This window comes from Euleptes europaea, chromosome 2 (genome assembly GCF_029931775.1).
Source record: "Euleptes europaea isolate rEulEur1 chromosome 2, rEulEur1.hap1, whole genome shotgun sequence".
In the NCBI taxonomy this organism is placed as follows: Eukaryota; Metazoa; Chordata; class Lepidosauria; order Squamata; family Sphaerodactylidae; genus Euleptes; species Euleptes europaea.
In genome coordinates this window covers 51,875,361-51,895,041 of record NC_079313.1, presented here as the reverse complement: position 1 = coordinate 51,895,041, position 19,681 = coordinate 51,875,361, and the positions used below count along the sequence as shown (strand labels likewise).

Here is a 19,681-nt window from a genome sequence, read left to right as displayed (position 1 = left end):
AAGGGAGAATCAAACCAGCTTACAATCACCTTCCCTTCCCCTCCCAACAGACACCCTGTGAGGTAGGTGAGGCTGAGAGAGAATGACTTGCCCAAGGTCACCCAGCTGGCTTTGTATGTAGGAGTGGGGAAACAAATCCAGTTCACCAGATTAGCCTCTGCCGCTCATGCAGAGGAGTGGGGAATCAAACCCGGTTCTCCAGATCAGACTCCACCACTCCAAGCCACCGTTCTTAACCACTACACCACGCTGGCTCTGATGTAGCCAATGAACGTTGGTTGGGAAGGCACGGTGTTGAAGGAGATTATGCTCCCCATATTCGATGGCGTTCATCTGAACCTTGCCTGTCCCTAATCTGCCTTTCCTAGGCAAAGTGATTGAGAGAGCAGTAGCAGAACCCGTCCAGGTCTTCTTGGATAACTTATCTGCCCTAGACCCATTTCAATGTGGTTTCAGACCAGGCTATGGGACAAAGACGGCTCTGCTGGCTTTAGCTGACATCTAAATATAGACAAAGGCTGCTTCTACTGGATTTATCTCCTGCCTTTGACACAGTGGACCATGCCATCTTGTTGAGGCACCAAGAAACAGAAGTAGGCATCGTGCATTGTGCATTGGACTGGTTCAAATAATTCCTCATGGATTGGACCAAAATTGCCATTGGAGAACAGTTTTCATTAGTGTTGGACATCCTGTGGGGTCCCAGAGGGCACAATCCTAACCCCGTGCTCTTCAGTCTTCATGTAAAGCCCTTAGGCCAAATCATTTATAGTTTTGGAGTTGGCTATAATCAATATCCAGATTACATATACATCCGTATCCAAATCTCCTAGTGATGTGGTAGACATCCAAAATTGCTTCCTGGCTGCTGTGGTTAAATGGTTAAGAATGAACAAATTGAAACTAAATCCTGGAAAGACAGACGTAATTCTGATTGGGAAGGCAGTGGTCCTTGAAGGATATTATGTTCCCCACACTTGATGGGATTCATCTGACCCTTGCCGACTCAGTTAAGAGCCTTGGGGTTATACTGGACCCAACATTATTGCTGGAGGAGCAAGATAATGCAGTTGCAAAAAAGGTGTTCTTCTCACTCAGTCTAGCTCAAAAAATGGCCCCTTACCTTGATACAGCTGATCTGGCCACCTGGATCCATGCCACAGTTTCCCCTCAAAATCAATTCGGAAACTTCAGCTGGTGCAAAATGCCACAGCCCAGTTATTTTCAGAAGCCAGATGGAGCATGTATATTAATCCCATTCTACAGTCACTCCACTGGCTACCCATCAGTTACCAGGCTCAATTTAAGGTATTGGCTATCACATACAAAGCCCTTCACGGCCTTGGACTCTTATATCTGTGAGATTGTCTCTCCCCCTATGATCTGCCAAGACAGCTTTGCTCATCTGAACAGAGCCTTCTGTGGGTAGCAACCTGCAAATGGGCAAAATTAACAACTGTCCATACACGTGCCTTCTCCACTGTGACTCCCACCTTGTTGAATGGTCTGTTTGAGGAGGTCAGGAAGGCTCCCACGCTTCGGGCTTTCCACAAACTATGTAAAACTGAAATACTCAAGAGGGCTTTTCGGTGTGGACATAAGGATAGCACTGTACAAAAATTTTCACAGTTACTTGGACAAATTATTGGGGAGTGAATATTTACTACTGTGTATACTTAGCTATAGGGTGGATCCTACTACGTAATCTTACCTCATTTTATGTGTCATGTTAACATCTATGCTTTGCTTCAATTCCACTTTTTAGAATTCTGGTTGGTTCTACAACCAAAACCTCTTTCACTATTGAATGCCCCATCCTGTGGATTGCATTGAGTCACTGTGTGTAATCTGCCTTCTGGCCAGGCAAAGGATTTTTTTTTTTTTAACATTACATCACAAAGCTCTGTCTCAGACATCTTGGAGTGCTACATGTTGGAGTAGATGCTATCAAACTAGCTTTGTTGCAGTTGCCACAACTAGTCAATGCATTAGAAGTACTTTCTCATGGTACACATCTAGATCTTTATGGGTACACACAGGCAAAAAAACACAATTAGGCCCTCAAGGCAGTCAGCAGTTACAAATATATAATACAAATCAATTTTTAAAACAGTACATATATATATAAAGCCAACAATTAAAGATTTGGATTGTGATATTTGTTGTAGGATTAAATTAGTTGTTTCAAAGATGTAACTGTTTAAAAAAAGAAGTGATGCATTTTTCAGTATTAAAAATAAATTTTATTTTCTTCTATTAGTTAATTTATGGCTCCTTTGATCCAGTGTTGATTGATGAAATTACGTTCCCTTCTTTCTACCTGATATTTCCAAATGAACATCTTCAGTATGTTAGAGCTGTTCAATTGCGAAAGCATTTTGGATCAATGTGGATTGGCCTCCTCATTTTCAGTGATGAGAGTGGAGAAACTTTTCCACAGACCTTAAGACTGAGATTCCTCCAGACTTATATTTTTATTGTTTTTATACAAATGATACAAATTTTATTGAATGCCCACCAAATAAAATAATAGAAGGTATATTTTCTTCTCTCTGGTTTTACAAAAAGTAATGAAAGTAAGTAAGAAAGCACAATTTGGTGTGATTTCTCTTTACCATTGTAAGCAAACTGAAATGGAAAAGGGAGGGGCCAAATGGAAGGGATGTGGTTGGAGGGGAAAGGGACCATACCAAAGCAGAAAGGGCCCCCGGTTATACTCCTTAGCCCAGAGCCCAGGAAATCCTGAAACCAGCCCCGACAGGACATAAATCAGCTTCGATAGCATCAGCTGACACTAATACTTCTATTCTGAAGATCTGTGTTCATATAAGCTTCAAGCTGTTTTGCCCATCTTTATTTGTGCCTATCTTTATTTCTGTCCATAATGGCCTTGATGATTAATAAAAAACAACAACACACACACACAGAGAGATTCTTACCTTTTCACCTCTTATTCCTACAAGGCCGGGCAAACCTGCTGGTCCGATATCACCCTGTAAAATCAGTTGACACTCATCACTGTAGTTAGTCACAATATTGCAGAGAAGAAAAAGGTATGTATTTTTTTAATTTTTTGACATTGTATTACACTGTATTAACTTAAAACAATTACACTGCATACAACAAATTAATAAATCAATATAAATAGCATAATAGTAAATACTGAATAGATCAGAGATATATAAATGCACCATATTTTGCAAGTTCCTTTTCAGACAGCTCATTTTCCAGATAACACAACAAATTGCCATTATGTTCCTAAACAGTACTGAATACAGAATTCTTACACAGCAATGCTGCTATCTTATCATATTCACCATCTTCCAAATTTCCAATAACTATTGTTGCTTATTGGGCAAAGACTGGAAATTCCAATATCTCACAAATACTATTCTAGGTATTGTTAAAAAGTTTAATGCTAGTTCCCGTGAAGAATTTAAACTAGAAAAAAACCACAGAATTTATATGACAATCAGCATTAGTGGTATGCATTGAAACATAAAGTAAAATTCAGATTCGGTATATTGGATCTGAAAATTTTCTGGATTCCTCAAAAATCTTAAATCCCCATACCAGTATGGGTCTTTTGGGGAATTTTTTTGGGAATCTAAAAAAAAATCTGGTCCATTATACCCTATGGGGAATCTTTGCAGGGCTCGGGGGGGGGGCTGTTTTTCAAGGAAAAGGCACCAAATGAGCAGCATAGCTGCTAGTGACACTCCTTAGAAGAACCCCCACGTTTAGTAAAGATTGAGGAACTAGAGAGAAAATGGCGCCAAATTAAGACATCACTGCTGCAGCTCTCTGCAAGATAAATTCACCTTGTTTTTATCTGTTTTTATCTGGCTCTCCCTTATTGTTGAGAAGCGGCTTCATTACTGGGAAAGTTCAGAGAGACTCTTTTAATTAAATTTACACTAAGGGAGTCAATTATTATCATTATTACAGACCAAGGGAGTAGACCTTTTGGGCTATCTTTGCGGCAATATATCATAAAAGACCTCCATTTGCTAGGTCATAAAGACATTTTTAGTTTCAGCTTTAAGTCGTTGACTCCCTTTTAGCTATTTGGGTGACGTTTTAACTCAGCCACACCGCCTCATCACAAGCCATTTTCAAGCTTACTAAAACAGATTTGGTGACCTTGCCTAATCACTGAAAAGACTGTAAAACCAAATAATGGGATTCTGAAGACTTTTGTGCTCCCCCCGCATGTAAGCAGAAGAAAATGGAAGATAATTTTGTGTCAGGAAAAAACTTAGTATTCTAGTAGTAATTTATTGTTACAACCATTGGCCAGCATAAGAATGACTTAGTATTCAACGTTCCTACCTCCAATTGGTTCACTCCCCTAGCTGATTGTTCACTGAGTCCTCTGGTTGAAACACCTAATACACGGGATGACCCCATTGCTCACACTGAGAATCTACAGCATACAACAAACAGTGTGGAGGGAACTGATAGTACTCTAAAAGAGTTATCTTTGCTGACAGCAAAAACGGTGGACCTTATCTTTGTAATGCTGCAGCATATCAAGGCCGAACTTGAGAGACTTTCTAGGACAGTTGAGAGCTTAAAGGGCAATGGCTTGTCTCGCTGGGTCATCTTGCAGTGCAGCTGCTTCATTTAAGGACAGCAACCAAGGCTGAGTATGGGGAAAAGAGAAAGAATCCAGGGATTCTTGCAATCTCATCCTGCAGCCACGCAAGGTCTGCCTAACAATATGCGGACATAAAGGTCATCTGACTATTTGGACTTCAAAAAAACAGGCTGCTGCTCACTTGAGAACTCTCCTGCCAGAGATTCACATCCCAACTGATTTAGATTCAGTGGAAATCTTAAATAACTCAAATCAAGTGCAGAAGATTTTACTTACATTTGATAGTGCCAACCTACCCTCTTTATTGCTGCAGCGGAAATACTTCCTGAGTTGCAGAGGTATTTTCCCAGAAAGAACCTTTGCTAATACTATATTACCTCTTTTGACCAAAAATGCAATGCCCCTATGCCCCAATAAATAAGTTGGACTCCTCCCTGATCACGTCATCCGTTCCTCTCCAGCAGGACATCCCTTTTTCAAACAGGGCAAGTCAGATGGATGCTCCCCCGACTACAACATTTATTCCATCCCAACAGGATCTTATTAGCTGGAGCAATGTACCTAAAGTTCCTGCATGCAGCCATGAGGGCCTCTAACTGAACAATTCTATTGAAGACATAATCAACTCTTTTTTGACCCTCTCAGAGGATGACCAACTAGCTATCACTAAAAGACTGGAATATGTACAGCACAATCTTTTGATGATTAAGGAAACCTCAACAATCCAGACTTTGTCGGCATGATTAGAATGTGGCTTTAAAGCATCAAACATGCCTGACCCAGCTACAAATTCATCTCTCCGTTCAGCTTTAATTAAAGCAAAATATATATAAAGTATATATACAAGGAGGTTATGATTTGAAAACTTACAGATAGTTTATCATTAAATTGTACACCTACATATGATCATCAGCTCCAAATCTGGCCTTAATTTTTATATGTAGGTGTACAATTTAATGATAAAATATCTGTAAGTTTTCAAATCATAACCTCCTTGTATATATAACCTCCCTATAGCTTTACACTGAAAACATTCAGAAAAGATTAAAACATAATCAACAGTACAAATAGAAATACTGGCAAGCCTTTTAAAAACTTTTGCACAGACAGTTCTTAAATAATCAAACCAGCTACCTTTACTCCACGTTTTGCTTGCCCAGGGGAGAATCCTGGATCACCTTTAGGGCCCTGAAAGAGAAGCTAAATGCTTAAAAAGACACAAATTCTCTACTGTTGCTTTTTTTGGGAAGTGGACAAAGCTGAAAAATATTTTTTTTCAATAAGCAGGTGGGATGGATCTGTGGTTTGCCATACAGTGTTGTCCTCTGAAATCGTTATGCTTATCATATAACTCAGGTTATAATGCAAAAACTATTTGTAAAAGTCTTCTGTTCCTTGATAAAGAAAATATCATCATAATTTACAGATTTCAATGATACATATTGATCAAATGACTAACAGGCATGATTGAAAGTTATATAATATTTAAGAATCCCCCTTGTTTTTATTACAGTTTATTACAGCTGTTATTGAACAATTATTGTTATTGAACAATCATAAAAATTATGACAATATTTTAATAGTTTTTTTATGGAGCAATCCTAAGTAGAGGTATACACTTCTAAGTAAACAGAAGTTTATGGGCTTTGAAGGTTTGTGACTGCTTCGGACTGCACTGTTAACCTACATTTTCGGCATATAATTATCTTGACTAATACAGTCAGGAACAATGCCAAAATCTCATGTCAGTTTGTAATTATAGGTCTAGTAGTTTGTTTCTAAAAATACAAGTGCATAGCTCAGGCTGCCTCATGCTCATAACGAAGTCTGTCTCAGGTTTGTCGGGATATACTGTGGTTTTCCAGTAATAAAGGAATTATACTTTACTCATCCCTACAGGAAATGCATAAATTGCAGCCCAGGACTTGGGTCATTATCAAGTAAATATTTCTGTATGAAGACAGAGTTGGGCCATGTAAGAACAGTTTACCACTTATTCAAGAACTGGGTCTCTAACTCTGTGTACATTGTCATACCCCTGCTGCCCCCCACAAGCTTCAGATTAAATGTTTCATTCTCCATCACCACAGCCCCAGTAAAGACATTTGGCAGGTTCTGGAGAGCCAAACACTATGTATTTTGAAAGGATTAATGAATTAATACAACACCCCCTCCTTTCCCTCCTCCTGTGTCCCAAGACCATGAACCTCATCAGGACACTGCCCCTTGCTTACGGACATTGCTACTGTATTGAGACTAGTATTGTTCCTCTTCCTCAAGCCCCATTCACAAGTTACAAAGTGTTCCAGTGTTCTGTGCCTCCCAGGCATATGGAAGCACAATTCATATTAGAACCACAGCATGTGGGAGAGGGTGCTTAAACCTTTTCCCCTGCCATTTTCCTACCCTGAAACAGGCTATTTGCCTCACAGGGAATACTTACATTTACTGTTGGTAACCTTATCAAGTGGGCAAACAGCAGCTCCTTGGGACCATTTCAGGTTTGGAAATCCGCCCAGGGGGAGAGACTGAAGCACCTTCTCCCTCTGTCCCATGGTCCTAATCTAAATTACGTCCCCACTTGCCTAGGAGGCACAGAACTCCAGAACATCTCTTTATAACATGTGAATTGGCCCCTCCTCTGGAGCCTTCCTCTTTTCCTCCTCCTCCTTGTTTTCTTATCGTCTGTATTCTTCACTTCCTCCTCACTCTCCTCTCACCACCCAACTGACTTTCTCATTCTCCTTTGGGTTTTTATTTTTGCTCCTACCTCCACAGGTCACACACTACCAGGCCAACGAAGCAGCCAATCAGCCATCCAGTGTCATCTCAGATCCCAGCCAAGCCCCTCAATCTTCCCCTCCAAAATCCAGGCCATATGACCAGACAGGCACCCATCTATCCCACTGTCCATCATGTTGCGTGTCTATTCCCACCCATGCCAGATTATGGAGACTGAGCTCAGTAGAGGTTCTGCTCTTTGCCATGCACAGAGTTCCTGAGGTGCATCCTGGACTCTGGAGGTCAAGGAACAAACATCTGAGGGCTGCTCACACACACACATGCAAAAGCAATTCATGTAACACAGCTACAAAGAACTCTTGCTTGCTGAAAAACAAAGCATAAATTCAATAAGTTTGTTTGAAACCTCAAAGAACAGCTGAAACCAACAAAATCTTTAAAAATGACTTTGATGTAGCTAACATTTTACCTTTGAAAATTCTGCCAGGTTGCCAAAGAAAGAGAATGTGCCATGGACTGTATCCAGTGGATGGGTGGCTCTGTCTATATTTTAAACACCACATATCCAACATACATTCTGTATATACTCTACTTGGCTGCTCTGGTATTGCCAGATTCTAATAGCAGGGCATACAACAATCACTGAGCTACTTTGTTTTACTATGTCAAACTGTGCAAGGCCTATTTGATATACTTTTATGGCCCAGGGTGCTTTTTAACACCCATTACTACAGGTCAGATTCCTGCTTTGAGGAATCACACTAAAACAAATCAAGGCTGAGATTGTATTTCCTCCCCTGACTTATCTATCAAATTGTTATAACTAAATATGAGCTGAAGGCATTCCACAACTGCTCAAATCTGTCTAAAGCTATTTAAGTAGCTTGTACTGCTTGGTTTTGAGTTTTGAGTCACCTCCTAGGCCTTAATCTATCAAAGCTTCATTTAATCTCTCGGGTTTAAAAAAAAAACTTGAAAAAGTCACTAGAAAAATTCAGAATACCTGAAACAACATTCTTGATACAATATGAATATGTTTTCTTGGAGTAATCTTTATTAAAAGCAGGTTACCGGGTTAAATGGCTAGACTGATAATCCTATACCTCTGAATTAATTCCGATTCATTTCTGAAAAATTATGACTTCCAAGAGCTACAAAAACTGCACAAGATTGATAGGCATATTGTTGGTCTATGCCACTGTCTATTTCCCCTCCATCTTGACATCTTTTATGGGTCACATTTACTAAGTAGTGTTTACAGTTGGGGGCTTCATTTATAAGCCAAATAAAATGACTAATTTTATTGCAAGGAGGTTTTGGCAATTCCAAACAGGCACACACTGGAATGTCCTATGATTCAGACGGCAGTGCTATTTGTGTGTTAGCTTACCTTTGGACCAGGCAACCCTGGCAGTCCTGGATTCCCATGTGGGCCTGGAAGTCCCTGAAGGAAGTTAAAGAAGTATTATACTGTACATCAAGAGGAAGAAAAAACACAGCCCTTGGTAAAAACAATACATGAAGATTTGTCCTAGACTATCATTAACTCATAGAAAAGTCATTAATTGTATGTTGTTTTTTCCAATGCAAAGAAGCCAAACGAAGCGGTAACCCACTTCCCAACTGAGTTCTTAATTCATTAAATTATTTAGTCTTTCAGTTTATTTTTATTAAACCCTTTGCAGATCCAAAGCAATTACAAAACCTATAAAGCAATCAATTAAAAGCACATTTATTTATTTAACGTATTTATATTCTTCTACTCTACCCAAGGATTGAAGGTGGCTAACAAAACAGAACAAAGCAGTTAAGCAATTAAAAATACAGTAATCCAAACCATAAATGTCACAATAAAACTGATTTGTCTAAGAGCAAACCAGTATTCAAAAGATTCATCTTCCTTTCTCCCCATATATTCGCCCAAAACAAACTACGGTAATTTAACTTTCTATTGAAAGGATGAGAGGATGCCACGTGAACTTTATAGCTAACTAGGCCCTAGCATCCTTCAAACATCAGTGCACCACAATAGCAAGAAACAAAGTCCCAACTTGCTAGATAAATGCCACTTGAGTCCTTTCTCTGTATGATTCCAAACACATAATTCCAAACATGCTTTCCCAAATGCTACACCTAATAACCTGTTTCTACATGACAACCTCAAGGAAGCCTGAATAGGTATTGTTTGATGCTGGAAAGACAAATACAGAATTCACATAGCTTCTCAGTTAAAGAAGGAAGTCAGCAACCAGGTCTCCCACCATTAGCAGAGAGATTTGTTGCAGCCATGCAAGTGGGAGTGGGTGGTGAGGCATGATAGCCTCAGCCAGCAGCTGCTCCGTGATCCCTTCACCTTGCTTGGAAATCAGCTACCGGGTACAGGGTGCAGCTGACTTCATCAGATCTCAGGGAAGCAAGGCTTTCCCCACACCCTCTGCAGCCCCCCCCCCCAAGGACTCTGGATGATCCTCCCTCCTTTTCCTAAGAAATTGCTCTGCGCCCCAATAATAAACAAATAAATAAACAAATAAAATATTTTATGTAATTTATGGATAATTAAAATCTATTTTAAGTTTTGTTTTAATTGTACGTATTTTGTGGTTTGCTTATTTAACCCTTTTTGGCCATTGTATTTGTTTTCAGGGTTGAGTCCCCCCTTTACTTTTTGACCCTAGATTTTTATATGATGTACTACACATGTTAACACCTTGCCATATAAAGCATTTCATTCATTTAAAAAAGAAAATATTTCAGAGAAATTTATTTCAGAGCTCCTAAAAAATTCCCACTTTCCACTGGGGAAAAAATGAACCCCCTCCCCAAGCTCAGAGACACCTGTTCCTTCTCAGTGCTTTTCAATCTTCCCAGGACTTCAGTTAACCTCTGTCAACCAGCAGATGCCCAAACAATTCAGACTTTAGCATAGAAAAATATGACACAATGTGTTGGAATAAATAAGCAAATCAAATTATATTGGTAATTTGGCTAACTTCCCTAATATTGAACAAGCACTATTTTTGCTGGCTTGGAACAGAATTTATGACTTTCTGAAAAGCAGTGGAACCTGGAGTATTTCAACATGCATTATGTAAGGGAAAGTTTGCTTGTAGTGCTACAGATCATGCCTGTATTGAACTGCCAAGAAAGTTCTTCAGATTCCAGAGCAGATTTCCTTCTATCCAGGTATGAACCATTCCTTCTTCATTGTTTTCTAGTTTCTAGTCCCAGCATGCAGTGTAGAAGCCCACTCCCCTTCATCCCAACAAGCAAATAAATATGACCTTCAGTGTGCAGAATTAAACTGATGATGAACGGACTTAAAAACCTAAGGATTATTGTAGTAGTATACCAACATGCAGCAAATTCAGAAGTAATCTTGTGAACAAGTCAATATGACAGAGAGAGAGAGAGAGAGAGAGAGAGAGAGAGAGAGAGAGAGAGAGAGAGAGAGAGAGAGAGCATGTCTGATTTGATCATTAATCACTATGCTTTAGGAACAGAAAACATTGCAGCCTTTACTCACTCTTGGGCCTCTCTTCCCTGATGGACCAGGTAATCCTGGAGGACCGGGAGGTCCCTAAAGGGGGGAAAATAATTAAAATGGTTAAGGCTACAATCAGACAAATGATTTACTGACAGTGCAGAACTCTTTCATTTTGGAAACAGAAACAATTCGGTGCAACCAAGTTCTTCATCAAATGCTCAGCCCACTGAATTGAGCGCTATTTGCGCTAGATGTCTTTAAACAGAGATTTCTACAAAGAGGCACTGCAGCTATTGGCATGTGCACTGGAACTGTACAGATAAGGATGGCCATGGAACAGAAACAAGAGTTTGTATCCAACCATACAGTTCCCCCAAAGGAACAGTATAGCCATTTGTGGAAATAGGAATGGCAATTTTTACCAACTCCTCCTCTTGCAGACCTCCACTTTGCCCCTCATGGTGGTCTTGGGGGTTCGGTGATCCCCAGGATCAAAATTTGGGAGGGCTAATTGGACTTCAGCAGGAGGAAAAAGCAGGAAATTGCCACTTTGGAAATTACACAGGTAATTGGATACCACCCTAAACTTCAAGGATAACAGTGTCATTGAATCAATATTGCTTGAATTATTTTTGCTGGGGACACTAAGTCCCTTTCAATGTGCCAAACAGATACAGGGCACACCACATTTCTAAAGTTTACATAGAACCACAGAGTAGAAATCATATTCCTTTCCCTCCCTGATCTACATATTGCCCTTCCAAAACAAACACTGACACAGTTCTGTGTAATGAATCTGTGTCTCCTTATAGGAAGGAGGAATTGGGGTTTAATTATTCAATCCCCTTGGTACCTGCTTGATCTTGTAGGGATCCATCACTGAGACCAACAGCAGCTTCCTAGAAGGGACTAAGTAGGGGAGTGAATTAAAAAATCGATAAATTAGGATTTGGGTATATTGGATGTGAACATTTTGGGGATTCCTGAAAAATCCTGAATCCCCATACCAGTATGTGGGGTTGGTTTTTTTGGGGGGGGGTGTCGGGAATCTGAAAAAAATTAAAGTCCATTAAACCCTATGGGGAAACTTTCTGGGGCGGTATTTTTCAAGGTAGAGACACCAATTTTGCAGCATAGCTGCTGGTGACTCTCCTTACAAGAACCCCCAAGTTTAGCAAAGATTGGGTCAGGGGGTCCAATTTTATTGTCCCCCAAATGAAGGAAAAATAGGGCCCCATAAAATTGTACTGCCTGACCCAATCTTGACGAAACGTGGGGGTTCTTGTAAGGAGAGTTGCCAGCAGCTATGCTGAAAATTTGGTGCCTCTACCTTAAAAAACAGGCCCCCATAGCCCTGCAAAGATTTCCATGGACTAAAATGAATCGCACAGAGAAAAATTTGCCACCATATGAAGCCTATGGGGAATCTCTGTGGGGCTCTGTGGGGGCTGTTTAAGGTAGAGGCACCAAATTTGCAGCATAGCTGCTTGTGACTCTCCTTACAAGAATCCTTGAGATGGTCAGGGGTCACATTTTTTCTCCATTTGGGGGCCAATAAAATTGGACACCCTGACCCAATCTTTTCCAAACTCAGGGGTTCTTGTAAGGAGTGTCACCAACAGAGATATTGCAAATTTGGTGCATCTGCCTTAAAAAACAGGCCCCACTGCCCCACAAAGATTCCCCATAAGTTTCAATTGAGGTACTTTGCCTCTATTGAAGCCTATGGGAAATCCTAAAAAGCCTAAAAAAGTGTGGTTTTTCCTGATTTTGTTTTTTCCGGCTCCAGTCAAATGGTGCCTTTTTTTGGCCGAACAAAAGCCCCCAAAGGCTCTCTTTTTTTTCCTCATTTCAGCATATTTGAATGCACACCCCAACTTGGCTTTTCACTAGCCTTTTTCAGACTTTTATTAGATAGGCAGATGGACAGGTGCCACCTCCATCCCATGCATATTTATAGGAAGGTATGAAGACAGCTTATCAGTGATGTAGGGTGTAAACTTTTCCAATGCTTTATTTTTCCATTGAAACTTTTCCACCCCAGTTACATAGTCTTTTAGCTACAGTTGTCAGGGCCGTTGTGCCATAAATCAACCATGTGAGATGGGCTAAATATAGGCTGTGAAGAATGGACAAATGCCAGTGCTTGTACAGGTCCAGGCTTCTACATGGTGTATTTGCCCTCTTTTGCTAACATTATTTAAATATTTAAATTATTTATTTTCATTGAATCGGAAAATTTGCCAGAAAAATTTCTCATTCAAAATTTCCTGGAAAACCCTCATTACTACAGCCCACGTGCATGATCTCACTCAGTGAAGATCTAAAAGGAGTGAGATACAGTCACCACCTCTACTGTGTCATCTGGAATCTTCCTCAGTGGAATACTTGGGCAGTATTTTCCAGGCAGATTACTGTTACGGACACTAGCAGAGCAGATCTCTGCTGAAGATGTTAACGGATGGACTGAATTAGCGGTGTTCCTACATCATCATCTCAGTGAAACAGTATGGAAGATAAAAACTACTTCTTGTCCATTGGCAACTGTATGCTATTCACATGTACACCATACCACAGGGAACCACCTGGCTTTTCCATTTATTTGTTTTTAATCTTTTTAAACATCTCCAATAATGCTTTCTCCAAGTGGCTGCAAGAAGTTACACCTCTACATAGAATTCCACAGTGTGGATTCCTTAGCAAATCTTAACATTTCCAAAACAAATGCATGTAGCTCCAGACCACCTAAAAGTTTTGAACAGAAAAAAACACTACTTTGGCATTATCCCAGGCCCTCATGCTGAAAATGACATGCAATAGAGGCTTTAAAATGCTCCTCTATCAATACAGACTAAATAAACACATAATAAATCATAATAGATGGAGAAAAATCTAGCCAGTTTTTAAAATACATGGTTTTAATTTAATCTACATGGAAAGCTTATAAATAGTCACACATGGCTAGCTGCAGTGAGTAAAACTCAACTCCAAGCAGGCAGGCAGGGAAGCTGTACAGAAGTTTGTTTCTCTTTTTGGTTTTTGGACACAAATGGCTAAAATAGGTCTGTACTGGCAGGCTAACTGGTGGAGGTTTTGTGGCCTCATCTGCCGGCTGCCAAATTATACACAGTAAGGCTGTATTTGGATGTCATGACATACACTAAGTAAACAGAAGTTTGTTAGTATCATGAACAAACACAGCTTGTCTCCTGTGCTTGCACACAGCCTTCCCTCCTCCTCCAGCACCAGGAGTTTGATTAAACTCTTCCCAGTTTGGTTAAGCTTGTTTGTTGTAACATCCACATATTGGCATCTCAGCAAAGCGGAAGTTGTTTTCCCCAACAAGTAAGGATCCTAAATCACTGTTAAATGCCATTTTGGAATCCTGGTTTCTGGGGATGAAACATACACCAATTTGATGAGGCGTCTGCATTTGGATATCATGGCAAATTGATATGAATGGAGTTTGATTAAGTGTGCAGTCTATAGATCCATGCAAAAGGGCAAAGGAGATTGGAAGAGTGAAGGTTGCAAATGAGCACAAAAGTATTCTTTAACTGGACTAACAGCGATTTAGCAACCAGTCAATCTCTTTATGAAACCAAACTTGGGCTTTAAAAAAATCCTTTTGCATCTTACTGCATTATGGCAGAATGCTTCATCCCAGCAATAGTACTGACTTCAAGCAGCTTTATAGTAATCTTGCAAAACTGTGGTTCAGCAGTGTATACAAGTGCTTTCATGCAGAAGGCATTTGCTGCTTTAATCTAAAGAACACAGGAGGAACTGAACCCAGAGATAACTGAAATAAAGTATATTTTGTTATGTGATTTCACCATTTAAGTTTGGTCTTGGATCGTCCATATAATTCTTATAACTGAACAATTATTTGTTAAACAAATAACACAAAAGAATTTCGGATTGTATCTGCTTCACTTGTAGTTCTATCTACTGCTTGGATGATGTATAAACAAATCTACAATATTTATTTTTATTCATTGATTTAGATACCCTCCTTTTTTCTGTATATGGGATCCAAAACCACTTACAACATCATTCTTTGCCTCCTTCCTTTAATCCTCACAACACCCCTGGTTAGGCTAGGGGTTCCCAACATGGTACCTGTGGGCACCATGGCACCTGCTGACACATTTCCTGATGCTCACCAAGTGCTTTTAGAATGTGGGGACGCTAGGTGGGGCTTTTTCCCAGCAGGGCTTCTGATTGGCTGTGCCGATTAAAAGGTATCTTGTTAAATGGAGCTTCTGCCTGAAATGTTCAAGAGTTACTATTAGAATTATACATAACCTCGCTCTCTGACATTTTGTGATTGTGCCCACCACCCTTTGTCATAATTCCAAAGGTACCCACACCCTTGTCATAATGCCAAAGGAACCCACAGGGACAAAAGGTTGAGGATTCCTGAGTTAGAACAAGAGAGAGTGACTGCCCCAAGGATACTCAGCAAGCTTCCATGGCACAGTGGGAATTCAAACCTGGGTCTCCCAGATCCTACTCTGACACTTCAACTGCTACACTACCCTCTTATAGTTCATTGGGAGGAGATCCTATGACAGCATGTCCCAGTGAAAATGCCACATGCAGCACTCGAACCAGTACATGCAGGATTGTGTTGCCATTCACTTTTTTCAGGGTAGAAAATATTCCTATATATATATAAGGTGCAAACATCACATTTTTATGCATCAGCTTTACAGATGACTGAAAATATGTCACCTGCCCAGATGTCAGTAACAAGGATCCTACTACTTGGCAACTGGGATTTACAATGTAATGCTTGAAAGAATAATGAAAAACAGCTGATGGCACTTTAATTATTTGGTTTACACAAGTACATAGAGAAACCAGTACACTTCCCTACTTACATGTGCTACCCAAAGGAAAAAAGATGCATACCTCCCAATATTACAACTTTGGCACCGGAATGAATGTAGGAAGCAGTTCCCAATAATATGATGGTCATGATGCCTTGATGTATGACTGATAAAACTCTTAAAGATAGACAAGAAGCAAAAGTAAAACGTGACAGAAATGGAATTAAAAGTCTAAATGCAGCGGTCCAGTGATTCACACACAGAGAACTATTATAATAGCAAATGTAAAGAAATAGAAGACAACAAAAAAGAAAGAACGAGAGATTTGTTCCACAAGGTCCAAGAAATCAAAAGGAAATTTAAAGCACGGATAGGCATACTGAAAGATCAACATGGAAGTACATTAACTGAGGAGGACAAAATAAAGAAAAGATGGGAACAATACACTGAAGAAATATATAGAAGAGACGAAAGGATGAAAGATTCCTACCAAGAAGAATCTTTTGAAGAAGAACCTTCAGTTTTAGAAAGTTAAGTGAAAGCTGCACTGAGGGCAATTGGGAGAAACAAATCACCAGCAGTAGATGAGATACTGATAGAGCTTTTCCAATCCACAGAAACGGAGTCCATTTAAAGCTTAACAAGAATATGCCAACAAATATAGAAAACAAAACAATGGCCCACAGCCTGGAAATGCTCAATTTACATTCCAGTTTCAAAAAAAGGAGACATCAAAGGTTGCAGCAACCATTGAACCATCGCATTGATTTCTCACGCAAATAAAGTGATGCTCAAAATCTTACAACAAAGACTGTTACCATATATCGAACAAGAAATGCCAGGTGTTCAAGCTGGATTCAGAAAGGGAAGAGTATTGTGTTCAATTTTGGGCACCACAATTTAAGAAGGATGTAGACAAGCTGGAACGTGTCCAGAGAAGGGCAACAAAGATGACGAAGGGTCTTGAGACCAAGTCTTATGAGGAAAGGTTGAAGGAGCTGGGTATGTTTAGCCTGAAGAGGGGAAGACTGAGAGGGAATATGATAACCATCTTCAAGTACTTGAAGGGCTGTCACATGGAGGAGGGTGCAGAGTTGTTTTCTATTGCTCCAGAAAGTCAGATCAGAACCAATGGATTGAAATTAAATCAAAAGAGTTTCTGTCTTGACATTAGGAAGAAATTTCTAACAGTTAGAGCTGTTCCTCAGTGGAACAGACTTCCCCAAGAGGTGGTAAGTGATCCTCCCTGAAGGTTTTTAAGGAGATGCTAGATGGCCATCTGTCAGCAATGCTGATTCTATGACCTTGGGCAGTTCATGGGAGGGAGGGCATCTTGGCCATCTTCTAGGCATGGAGTAGGGGTCACTGGAGGTGTGTGGGGGAGGTAGTTGTGTTTCCTGCACTGTGCAGGGTTGGACTATATGACCCTCCCTGGTGTTCCCTTCCAACTCTACTATGATTCTATGATTCTAGGCACTAGAGATCATATTGAAAATTTATGTTGGCTACTGGAGCATACAAGAGAATTTCAGAAGAAAATCAGCTTGTGTTTCACACATTACAGCAAAGCTTTTGAGTGTGTGGATCATGAAAAGCTACAGGGGTGGTTTTAAAAGAAATGGGTGTGCCACAGCATCTGGCTGATTTGATGTGCAACGACAAGAGGCTACTGTTAGGATAGAATATGGAGAAACAGAATGGTTTCCAATTGGCAAAGCCATCAGACAAGGATGCATTTTATATTCCTATCTGTTGCGCCCCGGGCTACAAAAAAAAATCCATGACTGGCTCCATGAGCATGCCAGCCAAGATGCTACTCTAGTTCAGCACTTGAAGTTCTCCCTTTGTTATCCTTATTTTAAGAAAAATAAATGTATTACACAGTACCTAGTCAACCTTACTAGCCCATTAAGAAAGCCATTCACTAGTTTTTGTTTTCAGACTGTGCCTTTGGCATATCTTGAAGGCAGATACAATAACGTTCCTGTAGAGCTGCGTTTCTGCTCCTGTAGCCAGGCTCAAGTGGAAGATGTTAAACACTACGGTCAGTTATACATGGTAGGTTTAGCCTCCTTCATTCCGTTTCAGCCAGGATCAAGTTTTTGAAAATGCACGTTACCTCGTTCCTTTCCGGCTCAACCCCGTTTTAGCCCTTAAACAAACTCGGCTTTTCCCATTCCTCTTCTTGCCGGAGTCAACCGGTCTTTCCTAGCTGAAACCAGATCCAAAGAGCGTGCATAACACTTGCCTCGCATTGAGCTTTCCACACCCCCTTTCCAAACCCCTCTTCTGTTCTGTTTGCTGATAGCCATACAGGGGAAGCAGCGAAGATTGGCATCTCTCACAGCCAATCATGAAGAGGAAGGGATTCAATTACTTCCTGGGAGCTCTTTCTGAGAGAATCGCTTTTTAAAAATAAGGCTTGGATTTCGCCCCCCCTTCTTTCAAATGGCTCCATTTTTTATTTTTTGTTCTTAAAATGCTTTTTTATGTGGCAGTTGGGTCTGAGGGGAAGGAAATGTTCTCTCACGAGATGAGCCAATCACAGACCAGCAATTAAAGGGGTGGGACTTGATTTGAACTTGGGAGACTGCTTTCCTGTATTCATGCCCCTGATTTGCACACAGTTTATTCCCTGATCATTCAAGCCAATGCATAGTTTTCCCCAACCCAGGTTGCTTTGATCCTGACTGAAACGGGGAATAAAGAAGGGTAAAGTGAGCATGCATAATCGGCCTACATCTTATACTGCCCCTTCTATGAAGTTATAACAGAAAGGTGGTTGGGCCACATTATCATCAACTTTACTGGCTCAGATGTGGAACTCATAAAGTTTTTACTGGCAGATGTTTTTCCATATGTCAGTCGGCAGGTGACTATTTTTGCCTTACTATCTTTTAAAATAAGGAAAATATTTTATCTGTTAACCATGTTAGACATCTGGATAAATTGTAGTTTCTGGTCTTGATTGATGAGTAACCATTTTTGGTCTCTTGTACTTTATAGTTTTATAGCTCATCTGTATTTCCTGTTCATGTTTACTTGTTGTGATTCTGTGTTTGTTATGACCTTGTGGTTACAACAATAAATTTATCCATCTATCACTGGAAAAGACAATAACACTGGGAAAAATGGAAGGCAGCAGGAAAAGAAGAAGACACAATCATGAGATGGATTGACTCCATAAAGAAAGCCACAGCCCACAGTCTACAAGACCTGAGCAAGGCTATTAATGATAGGATGTTTTGGAGAACATTAATTCATAGGGTCATCATAGGTCAGAAGCAACTTGATGGCATTTCACACACACACAAAATGCCTGCATCAGAGAGGCTACATTATTAGTAATAATGGGAGCCAGCATGGTATAATGGTTAGACAGTGAGACTAGGGTGAAGCTAAAACTATTGCACTTTTGTAATTCCATTTTTATATTACTTGATCGATGATATTTTGCATAGTTTCTAATTTTTGTAGTCCTAGTCCTATTGTGTTGCTTATTAGATGTTTCATGCTATTTGACTGCATTGTTTTACATTGTGTAATCTGCCTTGAGTCTTAGTGAGAAAGGCAAACTACAGAAAAAAGTAAAGAAATAAATGAAATGCCCATTCTACCAGGAAAGTTGGCTGGGTGAACTTGGCCAGTCAATCAATTAAATACTTTTATTGCATTGATTCAAAGTCATAGCAAACAACAAACTCAGAATTACAAAAGCACAGTACAAACAGAAACAAATATAATTACATTGCCAGCTATGGGCAGTCACACACCCTCAACCTAATCTATCCCACAGGGTTGCTGCAAGAATTAAATTTAGGGTACAAAAACAATGTAAGCCACTTTGGGTCCCCATTGGGAAGAAAGGTTGGGTAGAAATGAAGTAAATGTTTTATGAACCAAAAACAAAACAATCACCTTTACAGGGCACAGTTCATACAAATGCTAAAATGAGGTACCATTGTTGAAAGCCAGTAGGCCATACAGCTTAGTATATTTTGTAAACTGTCCTAAACCAAA

At 40.0% G+C, this 19,681-nt stretch overlaps 1 protein-coding gene across 1 annotated transcript in view; it reads right to left on the bottom strand.

Moving 5' to 3' along the window:
- COL24A1 (collagen type XXIV alpha 1 chain) overlaps positions 1–19,681 on the bottom strand; it is a 299,903-nt gene that overhangs the window by 240,943 nt on the left and 39,279 nt on the right. Inside the window, exons 4-7 of the mRNA XM_056845652.1 lie at positions 10,866–10,919; positions 8,733–8,786; positions 5,735–5,788; positions 2,940–2,993 (exon numbers count right to left, since the gene is read on the bottom strand). Of these exons, the coding sequence (XP_056701630.1) occupies positions 2,940–2,993; positions 5,735–5,788; positions 8,733–8,786; positions 10,866–10,919 (216 nt within the window). The remainder of the gene's footprint in view (positions 1–2,939; positions 2,994–5,734; positions 5,789–8,732; positions 8,787–10,865; positions 10,920–19,681) is intronic.